General features: G+C 41.0%; 1 protein-coding gene across 1 annotated transcript in view; it reads right to left on the bottom strand.

Moving 5' to 3' along the window:
- LOC121865819 (protein maph-9-like) overlaps positions 1-16,194 on the bottom strand; it is a 72,293-nt gene extending 56,099 nt beyond the window's left edge. The window contains exons 1-2 of the mRNA XM_042365380.1: positions 16,186-16,194; positions 13,228-13,518 (exon numbers count right to left, since the gene is read on the bottom strand). Coding sequence (XP_042221314.1) covers positions 13,228-13,518; positions 16,186-16,194 — 300 coding nt within the window. The remainder of the gene's footprint in view (positions 1-13,227; positions 13,519-16,185) is intronic.
- Between the last annotated feature and the right edge of the window lie 10,604 nt (positions 16,195-26,798).

Raw genomic sequence — 26,798 nt, forward strand, 5'->3', positions numbered from 1 at the left:
AAGCATTCCAAGTTCTTGCCTGTGCCTCAGTCATTGTTGCAAGGAAGTGTGGATCTCTGAGTAGTGTTCTTATTTGAGGTCCATCAAAAATCCCTGCCTTTTTCTTCTCGTCGCTAAGACTTGGAAAGGTTGAGCATATATATCTGAAACACTCTCCACTATGATCAAGAGCCTTGACGAATTGATTCATGATACCAAGTTTTATGTGCAGAGGAGGAAGGACAATGTTTTTCCTGTCAACCAGAGGATCGTTAATGATATTCTTGTCACCAGGCGTCAAACTATGTCTTGGTGGCCAATTCTTTTTCACCCAATGGTCTGCTGTAGCCCTGCTGTCCCAGTAGCACAGAAAACAGGGGTATTTTGTGTACCCTCCTTGCTGGCCCAATAGAAAGTTTACCAGTTTCAAGTCCACACAAATTAACCATTCATGAGCATGGTATTGCAACCTCTCTAGAACAGTCTTAATGTTTTCATACTCTTCTTTAATTTGTACAGAATGTCCGATTGGAATTGAACCATACTTATTTCCGTTATGAAGAAGAACACATTTCAAGCTCCTTTTAGAACTGTCAATAAAAAGTCTCCAATCCTTACTATCATATGCTGGTAGACCCATGGGGAGAAGAAGTCCTTCTACATCATTACAAAAAACAAGCTGGTCATATGAATGAAAGTACTTCCGCAGTTGCTCTTCTCTGTTTCGATAAAAGGAGACACTCGTGCCAGGTTTTAAGAGTCGTTTCTCTTGAAGCCTGGAAGCTAACAATTCAGCAGACTGTTTTGGCAAATTTAGATCTCTGACCAGATCATTCAATTCTGAATGAGTAAACAACGTTGGCTTTTCACAATCTTCACCAGATGGCTTGAAAAGATCAGTCTCTTCATCTTCATCAGTAGAAACAGGTGAATTCCGGTCTATATCCTCAGTCTCTGGTAGCTCAGTAAATTCTGGCACGTTACGTGATGGAGCAAATCTGAGATCAGATTTGGATTCAGCACCTTAAAGTTAGTAAAAAAGGTTTCATGCCAGAAAAAAAAAAAATTTGTAGACCAGTGTAATCTGTCTAAATTCCTCGTTCTCATACTGTCACCAATCACCATTAATCAATACTCTGTTAAAGACTCTTTTAGTTTTGTTAAGGAACTAACTAGCATCTCATTCAACAACTGTGTTATGGCTAGCTTTGATATACAGTCTCTATTTACCAACATCCCTCTTGCCGAAACTATTGACATATGTACAGATGAACTGTTCTCAAATAGTGATATAATTGATGGATTCAATGGACCACAATTTAAAGAATTTTTAAAACTGGCTGTAAATGATTGTTTGTTTTTATTTAATAACAAAGCTTATAAACAATGTGATGGTGTTGCTATGGGTTCACCTTTAGGTCCCACGTTGGCCAACGCTTTCCTCTGTCACCACGAGAAGCTTTGGCTTACCGAATGTCCCCCCCAATTTAAGCCTTTGTTCTATCGTCGGTATGTTGATGACACTTTTTTAATTTTCAGATCACTTGATCACGTCCCTATGTTCCTAAATTATTTAAATTCGAAACATGGCAACATCAAATTTACTTGTGAATTGGAAAAGGAAAATATTCTTCCATTCCTTGATGTTACTATCCTCCGTCTTCATAATAGTTTCGAGACAGCCTTATACAGAAAACCAACTTTCACTGGTTTGAGTTCAAAATTTTTCATCTTTTATTCCTCTTAATTACAAACGTAATCTAGTCCGTACTCTTACCAACAGAGCCTTCAATATATGTTCTAGCTATTTCCACATGGATATTGAACTAAAATACATAAATGAACTACTCTTTAACAATGGCTTCCCTAAGAGATTTACAGACACTTATATTTGGCAAAAACCCTTAATAGGTTTTATAGTCCCACACAGCCTCAAATCCACACTGTCCCTAAATATTCTCTATTTCACCATCCCGTACACAGGCCCACTCAGTTTCACCCTTAGAAACAAACTTAAGAAGCTTTTCAATGAATTCTATCCACAAATTTCTCTTAGACTAATCTTTAAAACCCAGAGTTCAATTAAGAAATTCTTTAAAATTAAAGACACCATACCCACACACCTGCATACCCACACACCTGCAATCCTCAGTTGTTTATCAATTTACGTGTGCTAGCTGTAGGGCAGCATATATAGGTAAAACTAAAAGACATTTGATAACTCTCATCCATGAACACTTGGGCCGTTCCGTTCGAACAAGCCATTTAATAACACAACCACCACATTCAGCTATTCGTAACCACGCCCACCAACATGACCACCCGTTTTCGCCGTCTGATTTCTCAGTTCTTGGCAAGAACGACTGTGATACAGACCTCCTCATTATGGAAGCATTACACCAGTATAAAGAAAAGCCATCGCTTTGTGATATGGCCTCTAGTGAATTGTTATGTTTTTCACATTAAGGCTCGTCTGAATTAAGGTAATACCCCCCTGTATATTTTATTTCATACATTTTATTTAGTGACTTTAGCTTTGTATGTAGGTCTCTCGTCATTTTTGTCGGTTTTGAAGTGGATTGCTCTTTTTAAAATTTTTGAAGTTTATCGTATGGTAAATTTTCGTATAATATTATGTTTTTATTGTATATCACCTGTATTTTAAACTTTTTCAAAACTTTTTAGGCTCTGAGGATGGAAAAGGATTAATTCCGAAACGTTAGCAATTAAAAGAAGCCCTACTTCAAGATGTTTGTGTTTACCCTGGTTCTCCTCTTCATTATAAAACTACGCTTTCCACGTAACAAGTCCATTGCTGAAGTTATATATATATATATATATATATATATATATATATATATATATATATATATATATATATATATATATATATATATATATATATATATATATATATATATATGTGTGTGTGTGTGTGTGTGTTTGTCTAACATAAAATATCCCCTTAAAAATATCAAGTATCTTCCTCACTTTGTCGGATGAATATTGAAACTTGGCGAAATATTCTGGTCAATTGGCATGCCTGATTAGATAGAATCTTCGAATTCTTACATGAATCATAGGGGGCGTAGATTCATAATCTCAAAAATATGTTACCCGACACGTATGGGTGTCATAGTGGTGACAGTCTAACAAGTTACAACAATATTTCAGTGCTTCTAGAGATTTCTCTGAACGCTGGCCGTACTGGTCGGACGTGTCAGCCTTGTAATCTGAGACAATATTGCTGACTTTCACTAGCTGCCTAAGCTTTTCACCATGCCTGGGGCAAGTGGTGGGCAGAAATTTGTGAAGGCTTTGGCTAGAGAAGAAAAGATCGCGCTATTGAACAGCGGCTTTCAAGTAGTGATTGGGAACCAGATGATCCGCGGCCAACAGCATTGGAGATGACAAACAGTTTTTAAAAGATGATTAGTAAGAAAGAAAAGAAGAAGAGGCGAGAGTTGGCGAAGAAAGGCGAAGGAAGTGATAGTGATGAGATCATGAATGATAGGAAGAAAAGGACTGAACAAGCAGAAGAAAGCAGAAAGAATTCAATTGGGAATTAAACTCAGCAGGTTAGTTGAATGAATCATCGTGACAGTACCTATGTGACGATCAACCCGGGTGGTGGAAACAGCTCAGGTTGGAGGAGGTTCAACTTTCCAAATGATTTACGCATGTCATTCTATGAGCCGTTGCTGTGGGCTGCTACACTGGGAAGACGTCATAAAAAGCTTGTACCTGCTTAAGGAAGGTCGTAATAATTCCTATTTGACTGTAGCTGGGGATGAAGCGGTATGGGTTTTGACGACGACATGATTTAAGAAGGTGATAATGACGATGCCTCAGGACACAGAACAGCACACCAAGATGATCGTCATCATGTATCCGGTAATACTGGATCCTGATTTTCTTCTTGACGATACACGATTTGTATGGGCAAAGTGACACAAAATCAGGGGTGAAAAGAAGAACCAAGTGGTAGCTTTGATTAAGGGAGACTTTCCAGATAAGATATTCATTTCTGGAATAGGATATAGGAGAATTGCAAAGTTTATTGAACAACCTTGTTTTGTGTTACAAGTGTAGCAGGTGGGGCCATTTGGCCTGGAAATGTCAGAATGAATATCGGTGTCGCTACTGTGAAAACAATCATAATTCAATAAAATGTTCAACTAAAATAAAGTCTGGGCAACATGTTGTGCCGTGCTGTTGCAATTGTGGCAGCGCGCATAATGCAGGTTCCTCAATTTGCAATAAGAATCCACAGATGCGTGGTGTGCGGCAGCAGAGCATGGGGGAGGTGCAACAGCGAGAAAAGAAAGAAGGACGAGGAGTTGCAGGAGATACAAATCTACCTTCAACTGAGAACGTGTGGAAGAAGAGGATGGAACAGAATGACACGTTGAAAGTAACAGGAAATGGTGCAAGAGCTGCACCAAAACTTGTTCAAGAAGATAAGGGGTAATTGACAAGTTTGGTGATGTGTATGGCGTAGTAGTTCAACTCAGGCAAGAAATTCAGATGCTTAGAAAAAGGTAGAGGACAACCATAAGGTAATTGCTCATTTTTGTGAACATAGAAATGTGGATGTTGAACTAAGAGGAAAGAATGCTGAAAATAATACAGTAATAAATTCGGATAAACCATCTTTGCTATGGGGGACCAGAAATGTGGACATTAGGTAAGAGATAACCCGCAAGTGTGGTGACATCCCCGAAGTATTACACGATAAGACATTAGCTCGAGTGTAAGAAGTAATGGAACAGTTTGTGAATGAGAGAATCAGGTTACTTTCTGTTATTAATAATAAGGAAAATGGAGGACACTAGTTTAAGTATACTTTCATGGTATGTAAATATCTTACGTCCTTGGACCACAGACGTGCATGCTTATGCTCTGTTGTATAAGGTGGATGTTATAGCCTTACAAGAGACGGTCACGGAGGATGGTAATTTGATGAATTTACGGGATTATTAATGTTTCTGTTTACCAGCTGATAATATAAATAATACAAGAGGTCTGTTAACTTATGTTCGGAAAAAAAATACCGGTTGAATTGGTAATAGCTGACAAGCAGAATGGGGTTGAAAATTTGTGTGTTAAAATCTACGTCCAAGGGAGGTTTATATGTATTGCTAACATCTATTGTACATCCTCAAAATTTGAATAATGATGACATGCCTGAGTGCCTATTTAATGATGCTAGTGTTTTGGTTGGTGATATTAATGCTAAGCACGAAGTCCTGGGTACTATGGGACCCAGCAACATTAATGGAAGGAGATGGTTACACTTCTTGGAGGAAGATTAGATTATGCAGTATGTTTTAATACATGTGGAATAAGAGCGAATGATGAGATAGTTAGGGATTTGCATATTGATAATTTTGCATTACGAATTACTAGACCTTTTAACAAAATATAGAAGTTAATTAAGCGGAAGACAAAAAATAGGAGCTCATCACTACTATTCAGGATTGGTATACAGATTATGAAGCAAAGGATGTTGATAGCTTTTATGATGATTTAATACATATTATTGATTCTGTTTTGACGACAAGTTTAATTATAAAGGAGAAATAAATCTACAAGGGTCCTGTATGTAGCCTTTGAGTTATTCAAACACTTTACAACACAGTCTACAGTACTTCTCCCTTTCATAAATCCATGTAAACTTGTCACCAAGAGAGTTTCCACTTTATACAACAGCCTGTTTAATACTATTATTTCCACCATTATATTAAAACAAGAGGTCAAAGATATTGGACGAAAATCTCCATTGTTCTTTGGTATTGGTACAATTACTGCTTTCTTCCACTTAATAGGGATACAACCTCCATTATAAGACACTCATATTAAACAAGTCTAACAGGGGCCCTTCTCTATACCCAGCCAGACAGTTAAGGATATCGGCACCCGGTGCCGTAGACTTTCCTTTTTTAATCGCATATAATAATATACCTCTCGTTATAGGAACACATGTATCATCCTCCAGTGCACACTGACCTTGCACTAGCTCACGCCTAAGTCTGCAGCAGTTCCAGCCCATTTCCTACTAAGTTGACTGGTCCTGTCCTGCGGGTCAGCGTAGCTGTTGCCCTTGCTTGGAACACCTCGCATTTTATTCACTTCCTTCCATATGTCACCAATCTTTTGCCTTGAGCAGTTCTCCCTAAAAAGTCTGTCCAGTATTTATTCCGAGCCTCTTGCTTGATTTCACTTCACATTTTTGCAGTTTCTTTCAGTACTTCCTTGATTTCATTATCAATTGGACTTGCACTCCATTCTCTTTGCACCTTTCTAAAGAGTTTACCAATTCGTCTTTAACATACATATTACGTTTTCCATGATTTATTTCTCCTTTATAATTACATTTGTCGTCAAAACAGAACCAATAATATGTAATTAATCTCCATAAAAGCTATCAACATCCTTTGGTTCATAATCTGTATACCAATCCTGTATGACCTCCTCTTTTTTGTCTTCCACTTAATTTTATTTTTTTATTTTTATTTTTAACGGGGATTAGCCCACCCGGGCACAGGTGATTGACCCACATCGGGGCTTGCGGGGCGAAAATGTAATAATAATAATATTAATAATAATAATAATAATAATAATAATAATAATAATAATAATAATAATAATAATAATAATAATAATAATAATAATAATTCATAATAAATACAAAATAATAATAAATAACTCAAAATTAAAAATTCAATAATAAAATAATAATGATAATAATAATAACAACACTGTAATAATAATAATAAAAATAATAATAATAATGAAAAAAAGATCAATAGTGAGAAATTATACAAAATACTGTATGTATGTTGTGTTGTCAATAGTAAGAGAAACAATTGAGACCCTGCAATTGTGTGTAAATGAGGCAGAAAGTCAGATCAGCAACCTGGGACTTGGTCACAATTTTCGTGATGCCATATTGCAGCAAGGTCTACCATTAGACAATACATTATTCTTCCAATATCTTCCCAGGTGGTAGTACTCACTGCTTGGTAGCTGTCTACTACCTACTTCTGATCACTACTCTGCAGGATTGGTATACAGATTATGAACCAAAGGATGTTGATAGCTTTTATGATTTCCCGTAAAAAAAAAAAAAGAGACGCTACTCTTAGGACCATTAGGAAAAGAAGAGATAATAGGTTGCCCCGTACAATAATGTGCTTAAATGAAAGAACAGATCTTGGCATTGTGTCCAAGTATGCAAGGCTATTGTATAATATTATGATGGAGTATGGAGTAGATAAATAATGCGTTTCATTACAAACTTATTTAAGGTTAAGGTCATGGTAGGAATGATGCATTACAGTAGATATTTTACAACTTAAAGGGAAAAAAGAAAATTGGCATCTTATTTATTTGCGAAATGTATTTTTAGAGAAAATCAATAGTTTTTCCAGTCGAAACACTGTGCATGTATATATTGTGATGGATCAGTATTAAGTAATGGTCAAGCGGGATGTGGTGTTTTCATAAGGGAATATTTTATCAATGAGTGTTATGCAGATGAAACAGTTTGTAAAAGAATTACTAGCAACACCTCATCCACGCTGGCTGAACTACAGTATAGTCTGCATTTACGCGGTCAATTGAACCTGTGGAGTACCGCGTAAAACGAGAAACGCGAAAATGAAATAACAGAACATATGGGATTAATTGAAATAGAGACTGTGCCGACCCCCAAACTCCATTTTTTCCAACACAATACGTACGTTGTAGTAAAAATAGTATCTTAATTTTATGATGGTATGCACACACACACAATATAGAAGAGAAATATCAATAAGAGAATAATATACTGTACCAGGTAAAAGAAAATCAAGGTTTAACACTTACGTTAGTAGAAGAGATGGGTCGGCATACGAGGATGGGGGCTGGTTCCGAGGCAGAGGGCAGATTAATGGCCCTCAGGTGAATCACCATCACTATCCACCATAGTTGTCAGGGCCTCATTGACAAACCCCTCAAAGTCACCATCACTGTCACTATCACTGGCTTGGGCTGGTTGTGGTGGGTTGCGAGCGAAGAAGTCAGTGATGATATGCTGACGGCTAGTGTTGATTTGGTCGTGATACATCTGGATGTACTGCTCCATACTTTGGTCTAGAAGGTTATTGAAGACTTCATACCGGTGATTGACATGGTCTTTTGAAAGGGTGAGCTTTAGTTTCTCGGCAAACTCGATAGCATCCTTTACATCATCAAGAGTTAACTTCTGTTCTCTTGCTGCCGCACTACCTGCCTCCTCACTGACGTCATCGTCTTCCAACATCTCGCCGGCAGTCACCTCAGGATCCCTGATTACCTCCATGATGTCGTCGTTGGTGGTCTCGGAGAAGCCTGCAGCTGTAACACTCTGTGCAGCTTCTCTTGCAAGGTCCACTGCCACTGCAACAGACTGAACCTCACCAGCCACAGGTTGACTCTGCCTCCCACGCATGACGAATCGTTGCCACAGACAGCTGCCCCCATGCCTCCACGAAGAAATCAACAGCTTTCTTTACGTTAAACATTTTCCAAAACTGTTTAACTCGCACTTCATGCTCCGCCAACTCTTGTTCTGCATCCTCGTTGTCGTTGCTCTCACTATCTGTGCCACTCAGAAGGTTACGCAACTCGTCCTTGGTGTTGGTACAGTCGTTCAGGAGCTTAAACTTCTTTGCAGAGAATGCAGCCTTAATGGTGCATATCAACTCTTGGTCCATGGGCTGGATTAACGACGTAGTGTTGGGAGGAAGGAAGACCACTTTTACACTGGGGTGACGATCCAACAGTTGGGGCGAGTGTCCTGGTGCGTTGTCAAGCAGCAACAAAATGTTGAATGGCACATTATTTTGCGCGCAGAATTTCTTCACGTCGGGAACGAAACAGTCGTCAAACCAGGAGAGGGACAGACCAGTGAACATCCACGCCTTACGTGAGTTTAGCCAGTGGACATTTAGCTTGGTCATGTCCATGTTCTTGTAGGCGTGCCGCTTGCGGGCTGTGTGGATCACCGACAACTTGAGCTTACAGATACCGGAGGCATTTATGGTAAACAGGACGGTGATGCGCTCCTTCTGCAATTTTCGACCCCGACACTTGCTGGCAGACTGGACAACAAAGGTCTTGGAAGGTAATTTTTTCCAAAACAGACCGGATTCATCCATGTTGAACACTTGGTCGTCGGTGTACTGTCCTTCCTCCATAACTTCTCGTAAGAGTGGAGGAAAATCCATGGTGGCAGCACGGTCAGCACTGGCTCCTTCACCAACAATGTTAATGTTGGTAATCTTGTTTCTTTTCTTAAATCCTTGCAGCCACCCAGAGGAAGCAGTGAAGGGTTTGGGCTTGGCAATTCCCATCTTGCGCGCCACTGATAAGTACAGTTCACGAGCATAGTCCTGCACTGCCCGTGTGTCGATCGCCATGTTCCGTCTTGCCTGACGAATTAAGTAGCTCACCAGTAAGTTCTCAGTCTTGAGCAGCACCTTATTCTGACAATACTTCACCATTGGAGCACCTGCAGACTTTGTGATGCTCATGTATTCTTTAATCTTAGCGGCATCCTTCTTGATCGTCCGGATCATAGATTCGTTCACGCCATGCTGGCGCGCCAAATCAACTTGTCTCGTTCCTTTCTCTAAATCTTGCACGATCTTGTACTTAACTTCGTAATTTAGGGCATGTCGTATCTTCTTGGGCTTGAGGCGGCTGGGTCCAGGTAATGCAAGGTTTTTCTGGGGTGGTGGGGGTCCAGTGGATGCCATTGTTGAACAGATTAGCGAGCACAAGGGAGAACAGTATACGCGTTGACTGAGAACAATGAGACTGACGCGGCTGGGTCAGTAGCTTCCCTCCCGTGCCAGGCCACGTCATATAACATTAGACCAATACAGTCCGATACGTCATATAACGTCAGGGGTAACGCATAACGCAACAGCGACATACTGCACATCCATATCCACGCCGCTTCCCGTGTATGGTCGAGAATGGACCACATGAATGAAAAATGGCGCTGCGAGTCTGGACCTCCAGCCGCTCTCCACATAAATGACCAAATTTACCGCGTAATTAAAGCATCTACATTATGGCAAGGCTCAGCGTAAATGACTAAACGCGTAAACAAAAACCGCGTAAATGCAGACTATACTATACACGTAATTTGTGAAGGACTCCAGGTTGCTGTAGAAAAATGTGAAGAACCATAAATTTTTTTGATAATAAAAGTGTATTGGAAGCCTTGCAGAGTAAAAATCCATGTAACTTTCATATTGTTAATATCTGTAAACAACTGGTCATAGTAATGTAAGAAATGAAATGCACTGTGCAGTTTTATTGATTCCATCACATTGGGGATTCTTAAATGAAATGGCTGACAAATTGGCCAAAAAGCTGCAGAAAAGATGTATATAAATATTGTTAGCAATGTAAGTATGAGAACGATAAAGGGGGAAATGAAAAGAAAAAGAGAGGAATGGGAAAATGCAAGAAGAGAAGTGATTGCCATATGTAGCGAGAGTTTTCAGCATTATTTGTATGTTTTACAAAACACCAATGTAACTTATGGGACTAACTTATCATCTGTTGATACTGTAATAATGAGACTAAGATTGGGATACAAATATTACTGAGAGATAAGTCGAGGGGCGGGTCAACCTTGTCAACTGCGTCATCTTAGGGATTCACAGACACTACAACATTATGTATTAGGATGTGAAAAATCCAACCATACAGGAACAGTGAGATCACTACTTTAAAGAAACAATTTTGTTGGATGATTAGTAATGTAAAGATTAAAATAATTTTTGCAATGTATAAAATTTTTTGTACTTTTACATTATCTGTTCTTTTATTGTAGTACAGTGTTCATGTCAAAATGAACTATTTCATTGCTGTAAAAATAATTCTTGTGTTGTAAAAACATTTATAACATTTTGTATTCCCCAGAAGGGGATGGCAAAGGTGAAGGTGAGAAGGTGAGAGTACAGTAGTATACTACTACTATCTTGTCCATTTGATGTAATGGTTTTTATTGTTAATAAAATATTTCAATATCAATTTCAATTTCAGTGCGTCTAGAGTCTCTAGAATACCAATAAACGCAGCGCGCTAGCCATGGATAGGTTAACAAGGAGGCACGAGACTACGATGGCAATGATAGGTGTTATGATATCGTTGTACAGGAGTGGTTTGCACTCAGTGGAGATTGCAGAGAGATACGAAGTAAGCACAAAAAACTGCGACGAAATGGATCAGGCGGTATATGGAAGAAGCACATTAATAAATCAGACACCGTTCAGGCCATCCTCGCTCAACAACACCACATGAAGATGAACAGATTTATGAACAGATAAGAGCTACGCTTACAATAAATTCATGTAAAATAGAGGAGTTGCAACTGCAGTGCACATCGCGAACGATAAGGAAAAGACCGAATTTACAAGGTTTTTACATACGCATCCCAGCAATGAAACGTGTATTAACCGAACCACATAAAATCAACGCCTGGCATTTGCGAGACAATATGCAAACAAGAACAAGAACTTTTGGGAACGAGTCATATTTTGTGTTGAGAAAACATTTTCTACAGATGGTCTGGGACCACCATGCATTTGGCGAATGCAGAACACAAGGTAGTGTGAATATTGCGTCACTGTTGTTCCGCAAAATTGGTAAAACAATACAGACATTATTCGTAGTAGCAGGCATCCATAACAGCTTATATATAATGCTAATCATTTCTTTTACTGTATTATATTAAGTTGTTTACTACCGTGTGAAGAATTCCGTAGAACTATTTTGGTGGTGTCTCACTTGCTCACTTTCTTCAACATCCTCTGACATTTTACCACCGAAAACTACTGGTGCTTTTCATTAGATTTTTCCTCATTAGGCACAATGTTTCCGTTAGATTTATGTCATAAGCACTATAACAGTATACGTTAGTAACACTGAATACATTTAGCAACTTTTCTAGCATTCTTGACAAAAATCTGGTATAAGACTAGGAGAAATTCTAGAGAGAAGAGTTGACAATTGTGATTTTCGGCGGCAGAATGCTAAATAATCCACAAAATATTAGATTGTGTGACACCGCCTTTATGAATACATTACCATCACTGTTGCTTAAGTATACAGTACAATGCTTGATGCAGTGTTTAATATAGCATGGCCCCAACATAACTTATCGCCATGCTACCTGTCCATATGTCGTACCACCGCGATCTCCGAAATCGTCCCCCCCTGTCATTTACATAATCTCTTCTCGCAGATATGACGACGGCAACGTTGTTGCGTCAAGGCGGAGTGGCCACATTACTGCTTATTTTTTGGGTGGGTTGGGTGGCCGGGAGTGGTGTTGGTCTAGAAATACATTGGAATATTACAAGATGTCATGCTCCCATCTGTAACGGCAGTTCTGGTACCAGAGGGTGAACAGTTCTATTTCGTTCAGGACAACGGCCTGATCAACATTGCCAGGATTGTTAGGGACTAGTCTGCGGCTCATCAAAACATCACAGATTTGCAATGGCCGCCCAAGTCACCGAATCTTAATCCTAAAGAAAACCCAAGCCTGGGTTGGATGTGAAGGTCAAAGAAACTATAATATGCGGAATAACGAGGTGAACATCTTGTGGGAGACCTTCCGACTCCAGGAAAACATTATACAACACCTCGTCGAATCTATGCCAACGAGACTCCAGCACGTAATATTATAGATGCTAACGGAAGATATACGAAGTACTGATGTATTCGCAGTAAAATTGTCATATAACGATCCTTATTTGTTTTGATGATCTAATAAAACTTTCGATTGTTTTCTCCATGTTTACCTTATTAGTTTCAACTATTAATAAAATTTTACTTTCACAACAAATGCTGTGGAAAACCTAATACAGTATAGTGGTTGAGGGATATATGAGATGGAACCAGGGATTCAGTATATATTAATATAAACGTTCACATAAGCATATAAAAACAATTTGTGAACGATTGAATAAATGTATTTACATTGTCACATTACGAAGCCCCAAAATGGTGTAACTGCCAACTCCTTTCCAAGTTTCACCAGGCCTGCCAACCCCCTCTGCGATGTAAACAAATAGGTGCGTCGTATGTCTCAATCTTTCCTTGATGTATTCGTCAAATGTGAGGAAGATACTTGATTCCTTGACTGTACCTATATTATCTATAACTTAAATGTCAGGCACCTAGAAGGCTGCAATAACTAACCATTTCTGAATCTTCTTTCTTCAAAAATTGCTCTTTTACTGCTTGTTTCTTGGCTTCTCTTTCTCTCTTCTTCATCTCCCTCTTCTTTTTCACCAATTCGTTTTTCTCCGTCTCCCAAGCTATCAAAGTAGCTGTTACCTTCATTTGCTTCTTATCCTTTACCTGGACTTCGTCTAATTTTTTCTGGGCCTCCTTTTTCTTTTTTTCTTTTGCCTTTTTTATTTGTTCCGTCTTTGTTTTCTCCCACTCCAAGATAGCGGCGCCCACCTTCACTTCCTGTTCTTTCTTGGCCTGTAAACAAGAAAAAATATTACTTTTTTCTTTTCCAGTCATGTATGGTTAACAAAAATAAATGCCACGTACAGTACCATTTTTTTCTCATGAAGTCATTTTCAAGGCAACTGAAGTTCGTGCACAGGAGCAAAAAAAATTGCACAGAAAGATTAAACAAATGAACCAGAAAAAGAGGAAATAAATGGGGTGGGACTATTAAAAGCAACGGCAATAAGATCCTCTCTGAGAGATGGGCAGAGTACGTAGAAAAACTATACAATGGTAAGGGTCGAGTAGAGGTAAGAAACGAAAAGGAATTATAGATCGAAATGCCAAAAGTTGGGGCAACTGTGAGTAAAATAAAAATAATATACAGTTTGTGGGTTTGATCAGCTTCCAGCAGAATTTATAAAACAAATGGGCAAGAATGGTATAAATTGTTAGATTTAAATGTGTAATTCTGTGGAATTCAAAGGAGACCTTCCTAGTGATTTAAAAAAAATCAATATTTGTATTATTACCTAAAATACTAGGAGCCTTACAGTGCACCCAATTTATAACAATAAGCTTAATAAGTCATGCCTGTAAGGATTTATGAAAAATTATTTTAAATAGAATGAAGTTTAGAATAAAAAGTAATTTATCTGAAGTAGAAAATGGATTTAGAAAGGGAAAAGGAACTAGAGAAGCTGTATTTGGTTTGAGAATTTTGAGTGAAAGGGCTTTAGAAGTCCGAAGAAATTTGTACATCTGGAAAGAATAGGCATTAATAAAGGATATATTAGAAGTTTAAATCATCTTTACTGGCAACAGGAGGCTGCAGTGTTAGTAAATAATGAAATTATTAATGTTCACAATTAGACAGTGAGTAAGACAGGGCTGTGTTCTGTCCCCAAAATTGTATAATATATATTCAGAATTCGTATTGAGGAAAGTTATAAGTGATAATGAAGGAATAAAAGTTAATTGTAAATTAATGTCAAATGTTAGATAGGGTGGAATCAAGGGCATTTCGTCTTAATAACTCTCCTCCTTTAATTGATAATATCTCTTTCATTTCTCTTCGTCGCAATTTTGCTTTACTCTCTCTCATTTACAGATACTTTAACGGGCAATGTTCGGTGGATTTGGCAGCCTGTGTATCGCCGGCAAGGCAGTGAGCTCGTAACAATCGTCTTGCCCGCGGTGCCCACCGTTTCTGTGTGGATGTTGGTCACACTAGAATATCCCGTTGTATTACATCATTATTTCCTCACACAGCCAAACTGTGGGATTCTCTGCCTTCTGTGTTTTCATACGATTACAATCTGTCTCAATTCAAAAAGCTGGTTTTCCGGAATCTTCGTGGTGTCGATTAATGTAGTCTTTTTCTCTTCTATTTTTATTTTTAATTTCTTTTTACTCTTATTTTTGTGTGATAGCAGCGTGAAAGGGCGAATGATTATTAGGCTTGTTCGCCGGAATAATTGTTGTGTGTGAGTGCTGTCCACTGTCATATTGTCATGGTCACAATGACTGCTGGTCTGTTTGAAACCTGATGATTCATATTATGCTCCACACCCGCAAAACATGTGGATAACTGGTGAGTTATCCCGAAGAAGAAACGCGTTTTCTCTGGCTTAAGGTGCCGTCCATTTTCTCAGACTTCCTGAAACCAACCTTCCTATAAAGTAAATTTGAATGTGAGAGAGAACACCATTGTTTTGATTCAACTTAGATATGTCTGATTACAGTTAAAGCATTCAAGATCCTTTGTGAGTGATGTTGAAAGGTTCAACCACTAGACAAGAGAAGTTGAATGAGTTAATTAGAAACCAACCGTGGAACCATCTAGACCGAGAAATGCGTAAACATTTGCGGAAAGTAATTCTAGCTCATGATTCCTTGTTTGTTTTAGGACCACATGAAATAGGGTCAATTGCGGGTATACCCGCTAACATTCAGCTCGCCAACCACAATCCTGTCCGAGGACCACAGTATAGACACCCCGAGAAAGCAAAGGAGATAATTAAAGAAATGATAACAGATATGAGGGATCGAAATATCATTGAACCATCGACTGCCGCCTGGTTATCCCCCATTGTTCTGGTAACAAAACCCAACGGTTCAAAGCGTATGTGCTTAGATTTTCGAGCGGTCAATAAGCATTTGAAGGTCGACATACAACCCTTGCCACGAATTGACGAATTAGTAGAGAAAGCTGCGGGAAATAAATATTATGCCACATTAGATTTGAAGGATGCATATTATCAGGTCATCCTTAACGACAGTAGCCGAGATCTAACTACTTTTAGCGATGGGTACAATCTATGGAGGTTCACACGCCTTCCGTTTGGGCTCTCAGCTAGTCCTGCCGTTTTCACTCGAGAAGTAAACCGAGTATTAGCTCCATCAGCAGTTGAAGACTGGGTACGAAACTATCTTGATGATGTAATAGTATGGGCTCCTGACTTCCCCACCTTGTTGCAAAGACTCACCAGAGTATTTGAGAGATTTGAAGAGATGGGTATTAAACTAAATTTGTCTAAGTGTCAATTTGGCCATAAGCAAGTTAAATTCTTAGGACATGTAGTTTCAGAGAGAGGCATTGAGCCTGACCCAGAAAATGTCCAGGCTTTGACTGAGTGTAAACCCCCAGCTAATGTTAAACAAGTCCGCCAATTTTTGGGTATGTGTGGATTTTACCGTAAACATGTTCCCGAGTTTGCCAAAGTAGCTTACCCCCTCACTGAGTTAACGAAACAGACTGTTGATTTTGCATGGTCTAATGAGTGTCAAGAAGCATTTCAGAAGTTAAAGCAAGCACTAGCTTCATACCCAGTTCTTGTCAAGGCAGATATTTATAAACCATTCGAACTGCATAGTGATGCCAGCAATTTCTGTGTGGGCGCTTCCCTTAATCAGATACAAGAAGATGGCTCTTTGCGACCAGTGGGTTATTTTTCTAGAAAGTTAAAGCCGGCAGAAACTCGTTATTCCACCACCGATAAAGAAGCGTTGGGCATTGTATTAGCGTGCAGGTTCTTCCATCATTTTCTTTGGGGTACGCAGTTTACAATTAAGACAGATCACCAACCTCTAACCTCCGTCTTTAGAAAGAAAACCAAAAGTCAGCGAATGAACCGTTGGATCTTAGAAATGAGAGATTACGCTTATAACATTGAATACAAACCCGGTAGAGCTAATGTAGTGGCTGATGCATTAAGTCGACCAGTCAGAACCTTGAGAAAAGTCATGCACGACCATGTTGCCGCTCAATTTCCCACACTAGAAGGTTTCACACAGGCAGACTTTGGTAAAGAACAACAAAAAGAACCCAGGTGGCAAGAGTTAAAACAGTATTTAGCAGGAGGTAAAATTCCACAACATAAGTACCCAAAGGCCACCGTTGATAGCTTTGAAGTAATAAATGGAGTATTGTATCTAGTAAAAGAACAACTCGATAAAGCATTGAAGTATTGTCTAGTAATCCCTCAACATTTACGTAAAGCCGCATTAGAGTTGGCACATGACAATGCCGCCTCAGGTCATTTAGGACGGTGGAAGACCATCACCCGAGTAGCAAATTTGTTTTATTGGCCTAACTACCGTAAAGATTGTGTTGATTATGTAGCATCATGCGAGACGTGTCAAAGGTTCAAGGGAACTAAGGGACTTACGCAACTTTGGCAAGAACTACCAGTCGTAAGCAAACCACTGGAACGAGTTTCGGTGGATTTAACCGACATGCATTCCGGGATCAATGATTACCGATATGTGTTAACGATCATAGATCATTACTCAAGGTTCGTTAACTTCTATCCATTGCGCATGAAGACAACGCAAGAAGTTACCCGTGAATTTGAAAAGTTTGTTAATGTCTTCGGTAGTCCTAAAGTAGTGATTGCGGATAATGGAGGAGAATTTACTGCCGCACAATTCAGGGAGCTCTGTCGATTAACTAACATTCAAGTGTGTTTTACCTTGCCTTACCACCCCCGAGGTAACAGTATCACGGAGAGAATGCACCGAACTTTTAAGAACATTTTGTCAATAATGTGTGAAGATAACCCGCGTCGCTGGCCACGATTCTTGGGTCCGACCCAATATGCGTTGAACACTTCTGTTCACACAACGACTGGAGTGCAGCCACACTTCGCATTCTTCTCCCGGCATGCGCAGAGACAAGTGGGAATTGAGTTACCAATAATAGAAAACGAGAGTACTGAAGGGTTGAGAGAAGCTCACAGAGTAATTAAAGAAACTTCTGAACGAATGTCTAGAGAATTCCGGAACGTAGCAAACCGAGATAGAGTCAATCAGACAGTACAGCTAGGGGAAACTGTTTGGGTGAGAGATGAAGCTCCTATCCCAGGTACCAGTAGGAAATTAAATGCTAAGTGGAAGGGCCCATATACAGTAACTGAAGTAATACGTAATGGTGCAGCGTATGAGTTAACCCACCTTTCAGATGAGACAGAAGTAATTCGACGAGCAGCAGAAAAGGTGAAAAGATGTATCAACAGAGATATGTTTCTCCATGTAAATGACATCCAGGTTCCCCCTAATGATTCTTCCTCAGAATCAGAGCCTGATGAGAGAGATGCTATACGGGATGAGGAGAGAACAGTAGTTGCTCCTGCTCCCCGATTTCCCGTAAGGATGAGAAAACCAGTGGTGAGACTGGATCTTTAAAAGCAGTGAGCTTTTAAGTGACCCTCATTGGTTGATAATGAAGTGTGCAATCAGTTATAAGTAACTTGTGGTAAGGGGAGAGGTAAAGAATTGATGATTTTTTTTTATTAAAAGTATTTTGCAGATGAAGGGTCAATTTTCAGTAAAGACAGAGATTGGAAGATGGATTGGCTGGGTGTTGTTGATATATAGGTGTAGAGTTCGTGACTTTCAGGGAGTATTCGGGCATATAAATATGGTGCTATTACTTCTACATGGCAAATGCCATAAGTACAGACAGTTTTTGGTTTGGTGGTGTTCTCATGAGGACCGTTTCGTTAGCATTGATTCTTGGGAATACCCGCTCGTTCGGAGTCCCTTGAATGGTGCTGCCTCTCGCGAGTGCGACACAACTCTTTAGATTAAGGGCAACAAATCATTCCTTCGACTTGATGGGGTCCGTTCGTCTATGTCCTAGCTTGAGAAATCTATGTTAAATCTCAGTGTGTCCTGTACGCATTTGACCAATCGCATAAAAGAAACTTTCATGATCTATGAACATTGAAATTTGAGTTCTGTAAGGAAATTTTGAGTGTGCACTTTATCTACCGATGTGAGGGTGTATTTTGTAACATGTAACCCCATTTATTATTATTATTATATGATATGAGGTATCTAACTCAATTCATTATTATTCTATGATGATGTACTTAACCCCATTTATTATTATATGATATGATGTATGTAACACCATTTATTATTATTATGATATGATATGATGTATTTACCACCATTCAGTATTATTATGACATGATGTACCTAACCCCATGTGCTATTATTTTTGGTGCTATTTTGTAATATGTATCCCAATAAATTTTTTTATGAAGGTGTGTCACATTCTAGTTGTATGTTAACAGATTTCCATTTCTTTTACCCAATCCTGACCACCGGTAGGGAATTATTTTTCTATTTTTATTGATATAATTTGTGCAATGTTTTGTATGAGGATTTATTCTTTATATTAATCATTTACTGTGTATGTTACTACTTATGTGTTTTCTGAACGTTACCGCATAATATAAATCTTGGGGAAAGGGGAAGCTTTGTAATGATCATGATAATAGCTAACCTGAAAACCTTAAGGATTCATATTACGCTCAAACGTCCACAAAACCCTCTTGAGTCCCCCAGTGGAAACATCCCCCGTTTTCTCTGTTTCCCCCGTCTTTGTCTTATGGGAACCTTGAATATAATCCACGGATTTCGTAGCCGACGCTGTATGCTGGGACCTGTTGCCATCCAACCCTTTGTAATCAATTTAATTTTGCTTTTGATAGCTGAGTCAGAGCATTGTTAGTGAAGATAATAGTAGGGAATGAAACTGAATTCATAGTCTCAATTTCAACGTCAGAGTGTACAGTGAATTAATTCATCGGAATAGAAGTAGGTGGACTCCCTGGTCTGTTTTGAGTGAGGGCCCCGCGGGCATTTCTACCGTTAGTAAGTGCCCGTCCCTTCATCCATACAGGTATGCCATTCCACTCTGTGTTGTAATTCGCCCTTCTTTAAGTGATTTGACCCAATTAATAGTTGATTGTGCAAGTGTTCCAGTAACGTAGTTGATATGCTCTGAGTGAAGTCATATTTACGTCTTTAACGTCCCCTGAAACGTGATGTTGTTGTCACCGGTTAGTAAGTGCCCGTCCCTTCATCCATACAGGTCCCTAACGCAGCCTAGGCCGTGTCTGTAGCGTGGATGTTGTATCCACTATGTCTGGGGAGATGTCCGAGGTCCAGTAGGATCAGTTACCTTCGTGAGACCCGGCCGTCAGACACTTCAGACTACCTATAGCCCCCATAGCTGGCTCGTCTGGCCCTAACGCTCGGTCTGCGAGGTGACCCCGGATCACCAAGCCACACACCACTACCAGCCCCCATCATTGGTGGATGAGTGTCTAACTCAGTAGGGCTATTTGTGTGGTGGAATTAATCCACGGGGATCTTCAGAGTTCGTCGGAAAGTACTCCATGGTGGCTGTGTAATGACCACGGTCTTACACGTCAGTTAGCGCCAAAATCAAATGATTCATATTACGCTTAATAGCCCACAAAACATGTAACTTGGCTTTCGTTTGAGTCCTCCATCTGAGGAGTCCGTTTTCTCATCACTTCAAGACACCTCAGTCCTCCGTTATCCCATTTTCTCTGACTTACTGAAACCAACCTCTCTATAAAATGAATTTGAGTGTGAGAGAGAACACCCTTGTTTTGAGTCAACTTAGATATGTCTGTTTACAGTTGGAACATTCAAGATCCATTGTGAGTGGGGTAGAATGCTTCAACTGTCCTTATCGTTAGTAGAACGTGTCAAGTAAGTGAGTGTCGAGTTTGCCAGCTAGAGTGGCGTATTTTATGTCGTCCGTGGGGGTATCCATGAGTTTCTGATCGTGCCTGAAGTTATATCATTTTGTTGCCCCGACATCAGAGAATCTGATGTTTATAGTTTAATTAGTGTCAGTTGTCTATTTGAGAAAGTCATTAATCTCCTGAACTATTCTGTCAACTGGTATAATCTCCAAGATCTAGCGCCTCCCCGTGACTAGCTCCTTGTTTCGTCTCAGGCCTGAGCTTGCAGAAGTAATGTTATCGACGTGTATATTCCACCTTTTCCTGGCAAGCTCAACCTCTCATTAGATTATATGAATAGACATAGGAAATTACCCTGATCAAGAACACCGGAGTTCATAACTAAGTATACAGTGATCCAAAATGATAGAGAAGTTTTGTTGTTGGTAAGATCGACCCTTCTGGTATGAATACGGAGGCCCAAGCTGCCCCGCGAGTGCACGTATATACCTCGACACGAGGGAGAATCACGCATTCGTGACTTCCTCAACGTCTCTCCAGGTATGTTAACGTGTGTTCCCGCCGCCTATTAATTCAGTTTAACTTAGTCAATTTTGGTGAATATCAGTGCTCATGTGTTAACATAGTGAATTCTGTGCCAATTAAGTCGAGTAACGTAGAGATTTAGATATTGTCTGAACCGTTGCCAGGCGTATGTTTTGTATAGTTGAAGTTAGACCTTTAGGCATTCGTGACTTCCTCAACGTCTCTCCAGTGTGTTGAGCTGAATACTCATCGGCTACGTGGGTCGGTAACCGGGTTGGACGATGCCGTTAATTCGACAGGACTGAACTGGGAAGTCCGTTTCCTGCAAATCAGACGCCCACTCCCTGAGCGTGTGTCGGTCTACAACCGACCCCTAACAGCGATCTTCATTTGTAGTAGAGACCAGCGTTACCCTGGGGCACTCCTCACAGTTACATAGGCCTAAGTGAGTGTCGAGTTTGCCAGCTAGAGTGGCGTATTTTATGTCGTCCGTGGGGGTATCCATGAGTTTCTGATCGCGCCTGAAGTTATATCATTTTGTCGCCCCGACATCAGAGAATCTGATGTTTATAGTTTAATTAGTGTCAGTTGTCTATTTGAGAAAGTCATTAATCTCCTGAACTATTCTGTCAACTGGTATAATCTCCAAGATCTAGCGCCTCCCCGTGAATAGCCCCTTGTTCGCCTCAGGCCTGAGCTTGCAGAATTAATGTTATCGACGTGTATATTCCACCTTTTCCTGGCAAGCTCAACCTCTGATTAGATTATATGAATAGACATAGGAAATTACCCTGATCAAGAACACCGGAGTTCATAACTAAGTATACAGTGATCCAAAATGATAGAGAAGTTTTGTTGTTGGTAAGATCGACCCTTCTGGTATGAATACGGAGGCCCAAGCTGCCCCGCGAGTGCACGTATATACCTCGACACGAGGGAGAATCACGCATTCGTGACTTCCTCAACGTCTCTCCAGGTATGTTAACGTGTGTTCCCGCCGCCTATTAATTCAGTTTAACTTAGTCAATTTTGGTGAATATCAGTGCTCATGTGTTAACATAGTGAATTCTGTGCCAATTAAGTCGAGTAACGTAGAGATTTAGATATTGTCTGAACCGTTGCCAGGCGTATGTTTTGTATAGTTGAAGTTAGACCTTTAGGCATTCGTGACTTCCTCAACGTCTCTCCAGTGTGTTGAGCTGAATACTCATCGGCTAACGTGGGGCGGTAACCGGGTTGGACGATGCCGTTGATTCGACAGGACTGAACTGGGAAGTCCGTTTCCTGCAAATCAGGCGCCCACTCCCTGAGCGTGTGTCGGTCTACAACCGACCCCTAACAGCGATCTTCATTTGTTGTAGAGACCAGCGTTACCCTGGGGCACTCCTCACGGTTACATAGGCCTAAGTACTATGGTATCTTGTTTGGGGGATAACTAGCAGAAATATAGTATCCCAGGTTAAGTATTGAACCACCGAATGAGAGTTAAAAGTGCCATGTCGTTCCTTGTGAATTAACAGGAGGTATTGTATGTTGAGATAATTGTGGAGTTGTTCAGTGTGTTATGTATTCATTGGTAGTGACCATGAAATGATAATCTGAGAGTATAATGATATAACCAAGAAGTGAAGAGTTAATTTGCTACTTGGTAAGGTAAGACCTGAGGGTCCAGTGATATCTGGTGTATACCCAGTACTGACTATCATTTGGCAGAGTGACAATACCACAATTGTCGATTGAAGTAATAAGTATTTGGAGGTATTTAATGAGGTAATAAGTTCTTGAAGTGTTTGATGACTTAAGAAATAAATTGCAGTTCTGCTTTGTCTGAGTGAATCTAAGATGCATCTTATCCAATCATTGTGTTAATAAATATTGAATTAGTAATCTACGTCTACGAGTATCACCACTCTATCCTTTCCCACATTGGTTCTCAGAAAATAACTAACTCACGTGCCTAGAAGCTCGCTACCTAACAGTTAACTAAGAGATGTTATATTCTAGAAAAATCCTGGGTGGTGGCAGGCTACCGTTGTAAGTATAATAAGTGTGGTAATAACAAAGACATGGTTTCCCAGGTTAATCCATGGTTTAGAATATAACTAGAACAAAAGATATGGAAGAGATTATAAATATGGGAAAGTTGAAAGAACATTGACTTGGAAAAAATAAGCAGAGAAGCATAAGAGTTACTTATATAAGAATATATAAGAATATAAGGTATATAGAGATAAAGAACATATAAGAATATAAGCAAGAGTATATAAAGTAAGTAGGTGTGTAAAGAACTGAAGAAGGATAAGTATATAAAACCGGATACTCATTGGAAAGAATGCTACAGAACAAATAAGTATATGAATAAATAGAATACTAACAGAAAAAGAATAGCTGGATGGTAAATTATTGAAAAGAGGAAACTCGGCCCGTTACAGCTGGACCCCATGGCTGTTGCTTGAGTATCACCCCTGACGACTGAGTGTTGTAGTGGCAGTTGCCCTGGTCTTTATGGTGCTAAGTGACTATAATAGTTGTGTTATTGAGTATGTCCACCCAGTAGGGTTGGAAGTGTTATTATGTCCACCCAGTAATGGTGTGAGTATGTTGAGCCTGAGGGCCTAGTACTAGATTTCGTCTGTTGGCACAAATAAATTCTTTCTCCTAATTTCATATTCATGTTTAAATAAATTTTGTATTTGTATAATTGTGTCTATTATTTCCCTACAGTATTTACCGTTATTTCTTCCCTATTGCTTGATACTATCATTAGATCTACCCACGAGCCTCCTCTCGTCATGCTACCAATGGTAATAAGTATAAGAGTAAAAGGAATTGTTACTGGCACACATAGGCCCTCATAAATGGTGGAAGCCCAGACCCTCATAAATGGTGGCAGTAGTGGCCCTCATAAATGGTGGCAGTTCAGGCCCTCATAGCGTACTGTATGTGGCCTCTCTAACCCTCTCTCACCGTGAACGATTACGAGTTTGATAACGTGGCGCGGATACGTTCGGATACGCCGACCTGCCCCAAGAAATTAAACCTCCTAGTTCTCAAGAAGTTCTTTGAAACTAATGAGATCGTGGGGGTCACCAAGGTGGAACGACTGAAGCTCCATGGTGACATCAAGATCACCTTCGCCGAGAAGGGTATGCCCGTACAGCTCGCGGAGATCCCAGACATCAACGGCATTCCATTTAAAATGATTGCCTACAAGTGGGACAACCTGAAGCTGGGAGTAATCTCCCACGCCGAAATTGCCCACGTGGACCAAGCAGAGCTGAGTGAGCTCCTCAAGGGGCAACTCCAAGTTGTGAAGAAGCTGTCCGACACCACTGCCCTCATTGGACACCATACAACCCTACCCAAGGAGGCTCAACTGGCGTGGGTAACCGTGCCAGTCAAGCCCTACTGCAGACCGAAACGCTGTTACAAATGCCAGCACTACGGACACACTGTCAACAAGTGTGAGGCGCAGGAGGACACCTGCTCCCTGTGCGGCAGCCCCGGACACCACTACACGGTCTGCCCCAACACAGTAAAAACATGCGCTGCCTGTGGCGGCCCACACTCCTCCGCCGATCGGACCTGCCCGAAATGGAAGGAGGAATGCAGGATAGCCAAGGCGCGACTCGACAAGAAACTGAGCTACAAAGAGGCCCTCCTTGCTGTACGCTCCCAAGACAAGAAAAAACCAGCAGAAAAGAAAAACCAAGAAAAGAAAACCCAAAAAAAGAAAACACAAGAAAAAACACCAGCCACACAGAATCAAGAACACCACGAGGCCCGTGGAGCTGAAGCCCACGTGGTCAACCTCACCGTCTCCGACTTCTTCCACACCTATGAGGACTTAAGACACGAGGAAGACGAACAACAAGACCCAAACACGAACGAATGGACACTCCAAGAGAGCAAGAAGAGGAGGAGAGTTAGAAGAACATCTACATCAAGCTAAGAAGAATACCAAGACATTTCCTCCACACAAGAAAACAACACACACCATCTAGCCGACCAAGCACTGAGAGTCCATGGCCCAACCCAACACGCACCAGACGCTTGACCTGACGCTAGCCTGACTCTGTCCTGTCGCCTCCTGGCCGCGTCCGGGCGAGTTGCTGCTACCTCCAACTTATACTCCCTCACGCAAGCGGTGTTTAGCCACTGCACCTATTCTCTCCTTCTAAAATTCACTTCAATCCTCCCTTTATTCTTCCCCTGAACCTCCTTCCCCCCTGTCACTAGCATTTTTCGATTCGATTCGCTGTATGCAGCAGCACTCTCTAACCCTCTCTCACCATGAACGGTTACGAGTTTGATAACGTGGACGGATACGTCCGGATAAGCCTACCTGCCCCAAGAAATTAAACCTCCTAGTTCTCAAGAAGTTCTTTGAAACTAATGAGATCGTGGGGGTCACCAAGGTGTGTAGGTTATGTATATAAGCTACTGTGCCGAGTAACAACCCTGTACATAAGCTACTGTGCCGAGTAGCATTTATATATATATAATCACGTGGCAACACTGCACGTGTTATGTGGCAACATTGCCCCGAGGCTGCCATATGGCAAGGCGCCTCAGTCTGACTGTGTGAGCCGCGCATGGCACACGCGAGTCACCACTTGTATTTCTCTCATCCACAATAAACGGACTCAGTGTTACTCAGTGTTTCCCTAGCCATCACTGCATTCTTCAGGGCACACTAGTAACCTTCATGGCGCAGTGTCTAGGATCTGTGGCCTTACAAAGTGTGTGAACAATGCCGACAGTTACGTCTGCTGGTGATGCGCGTCGACTCATAGTGTGTTGTGTTGTGTTGCGCTGTGTTTCGCCGCGATGTGCAGTGTTGCGCCGTCACAGTGCGTTTTAGTGACGGTGCCAGTGTTAGTGTCAGTGTATTAGTGTGTGTCTTGAGCTGAGTTGAGCATTGGCCTGTTTTTTTGTGGTACCCACGGAGCACGCAGGCGTACACCCTTCTCGTGCGACATCCGGTGGGACACTGGTCTTGCCTCCGCCGACCACCGGACACCACGCTCCGCTCTCTGAGACACACACACACACACACACACACACACACACACACGCACGCACTCACTCACGGACAGAACAGTGGACTATATGCGTTATTCCTGTGCTGTTTATGTCACATATATGTGGTTCGAGCTGTTGAGGCGCCACTTTATATATTAAACAGTGCAGTCCACGCACACACAAAGATGGGAGGTAAGAAGGGACGTCAAGATGGGAGACACGACTACCCACCACCTTCTCCTCCACCGGGCGCAGACTCTCATCCTCCACCTCCAGTGACGGACATCGCCACAATTCTGAAGTGGATGGACGACCGGGACGAGAGACGCAGAGAGATGGAACTTCAGAGGGAGGAGACACGAAGAGAGGAGGAAAAGTTGCGTTTTGAGGCGCTATTGGCGACCCTGGCGCTAACCCACCCCCCCTCACTTGCAGGTAGCGCGCTTCAAGGCGCCAGTACACTCCCTCCTCCACTACACCAGCGTCCTCCAGGTACTCTTGCTACCCCAACAGCTCCCAAGGCATCTGTTCAACCCTCACCCGCCCTCTCACCAGACGTCACGTTTCAGCTTTTTCGTGAGTGGAGGCGGCGTTGGACAGATTACTCCACGATGGTGGACCTTGACAGCATGCCTCCAAACAAACAGCTCATCCAACTGCGGATGTGTTTGTCGCTGGAGACCAAGAGAGTTTTGGAGCACACGTTGCACGTGCCTCCCGACTCTACCT

The sequence above is a fragment of the Homarus americanus genome, unplaced genomic scaffold (assembly GCF_018991925.1).
Source record: "Homarus americanus isolate GMGI-L3 unplaced genomic scaffold, GMGI_Hamer_2.0 scaffold32583, whole genome shotgun sequence".
NCBI lineage: Eukaryota > Metazoa > Arthropoda > Malacostraca > Decapoda > Nephropidae > Homarus > Homarus americanus.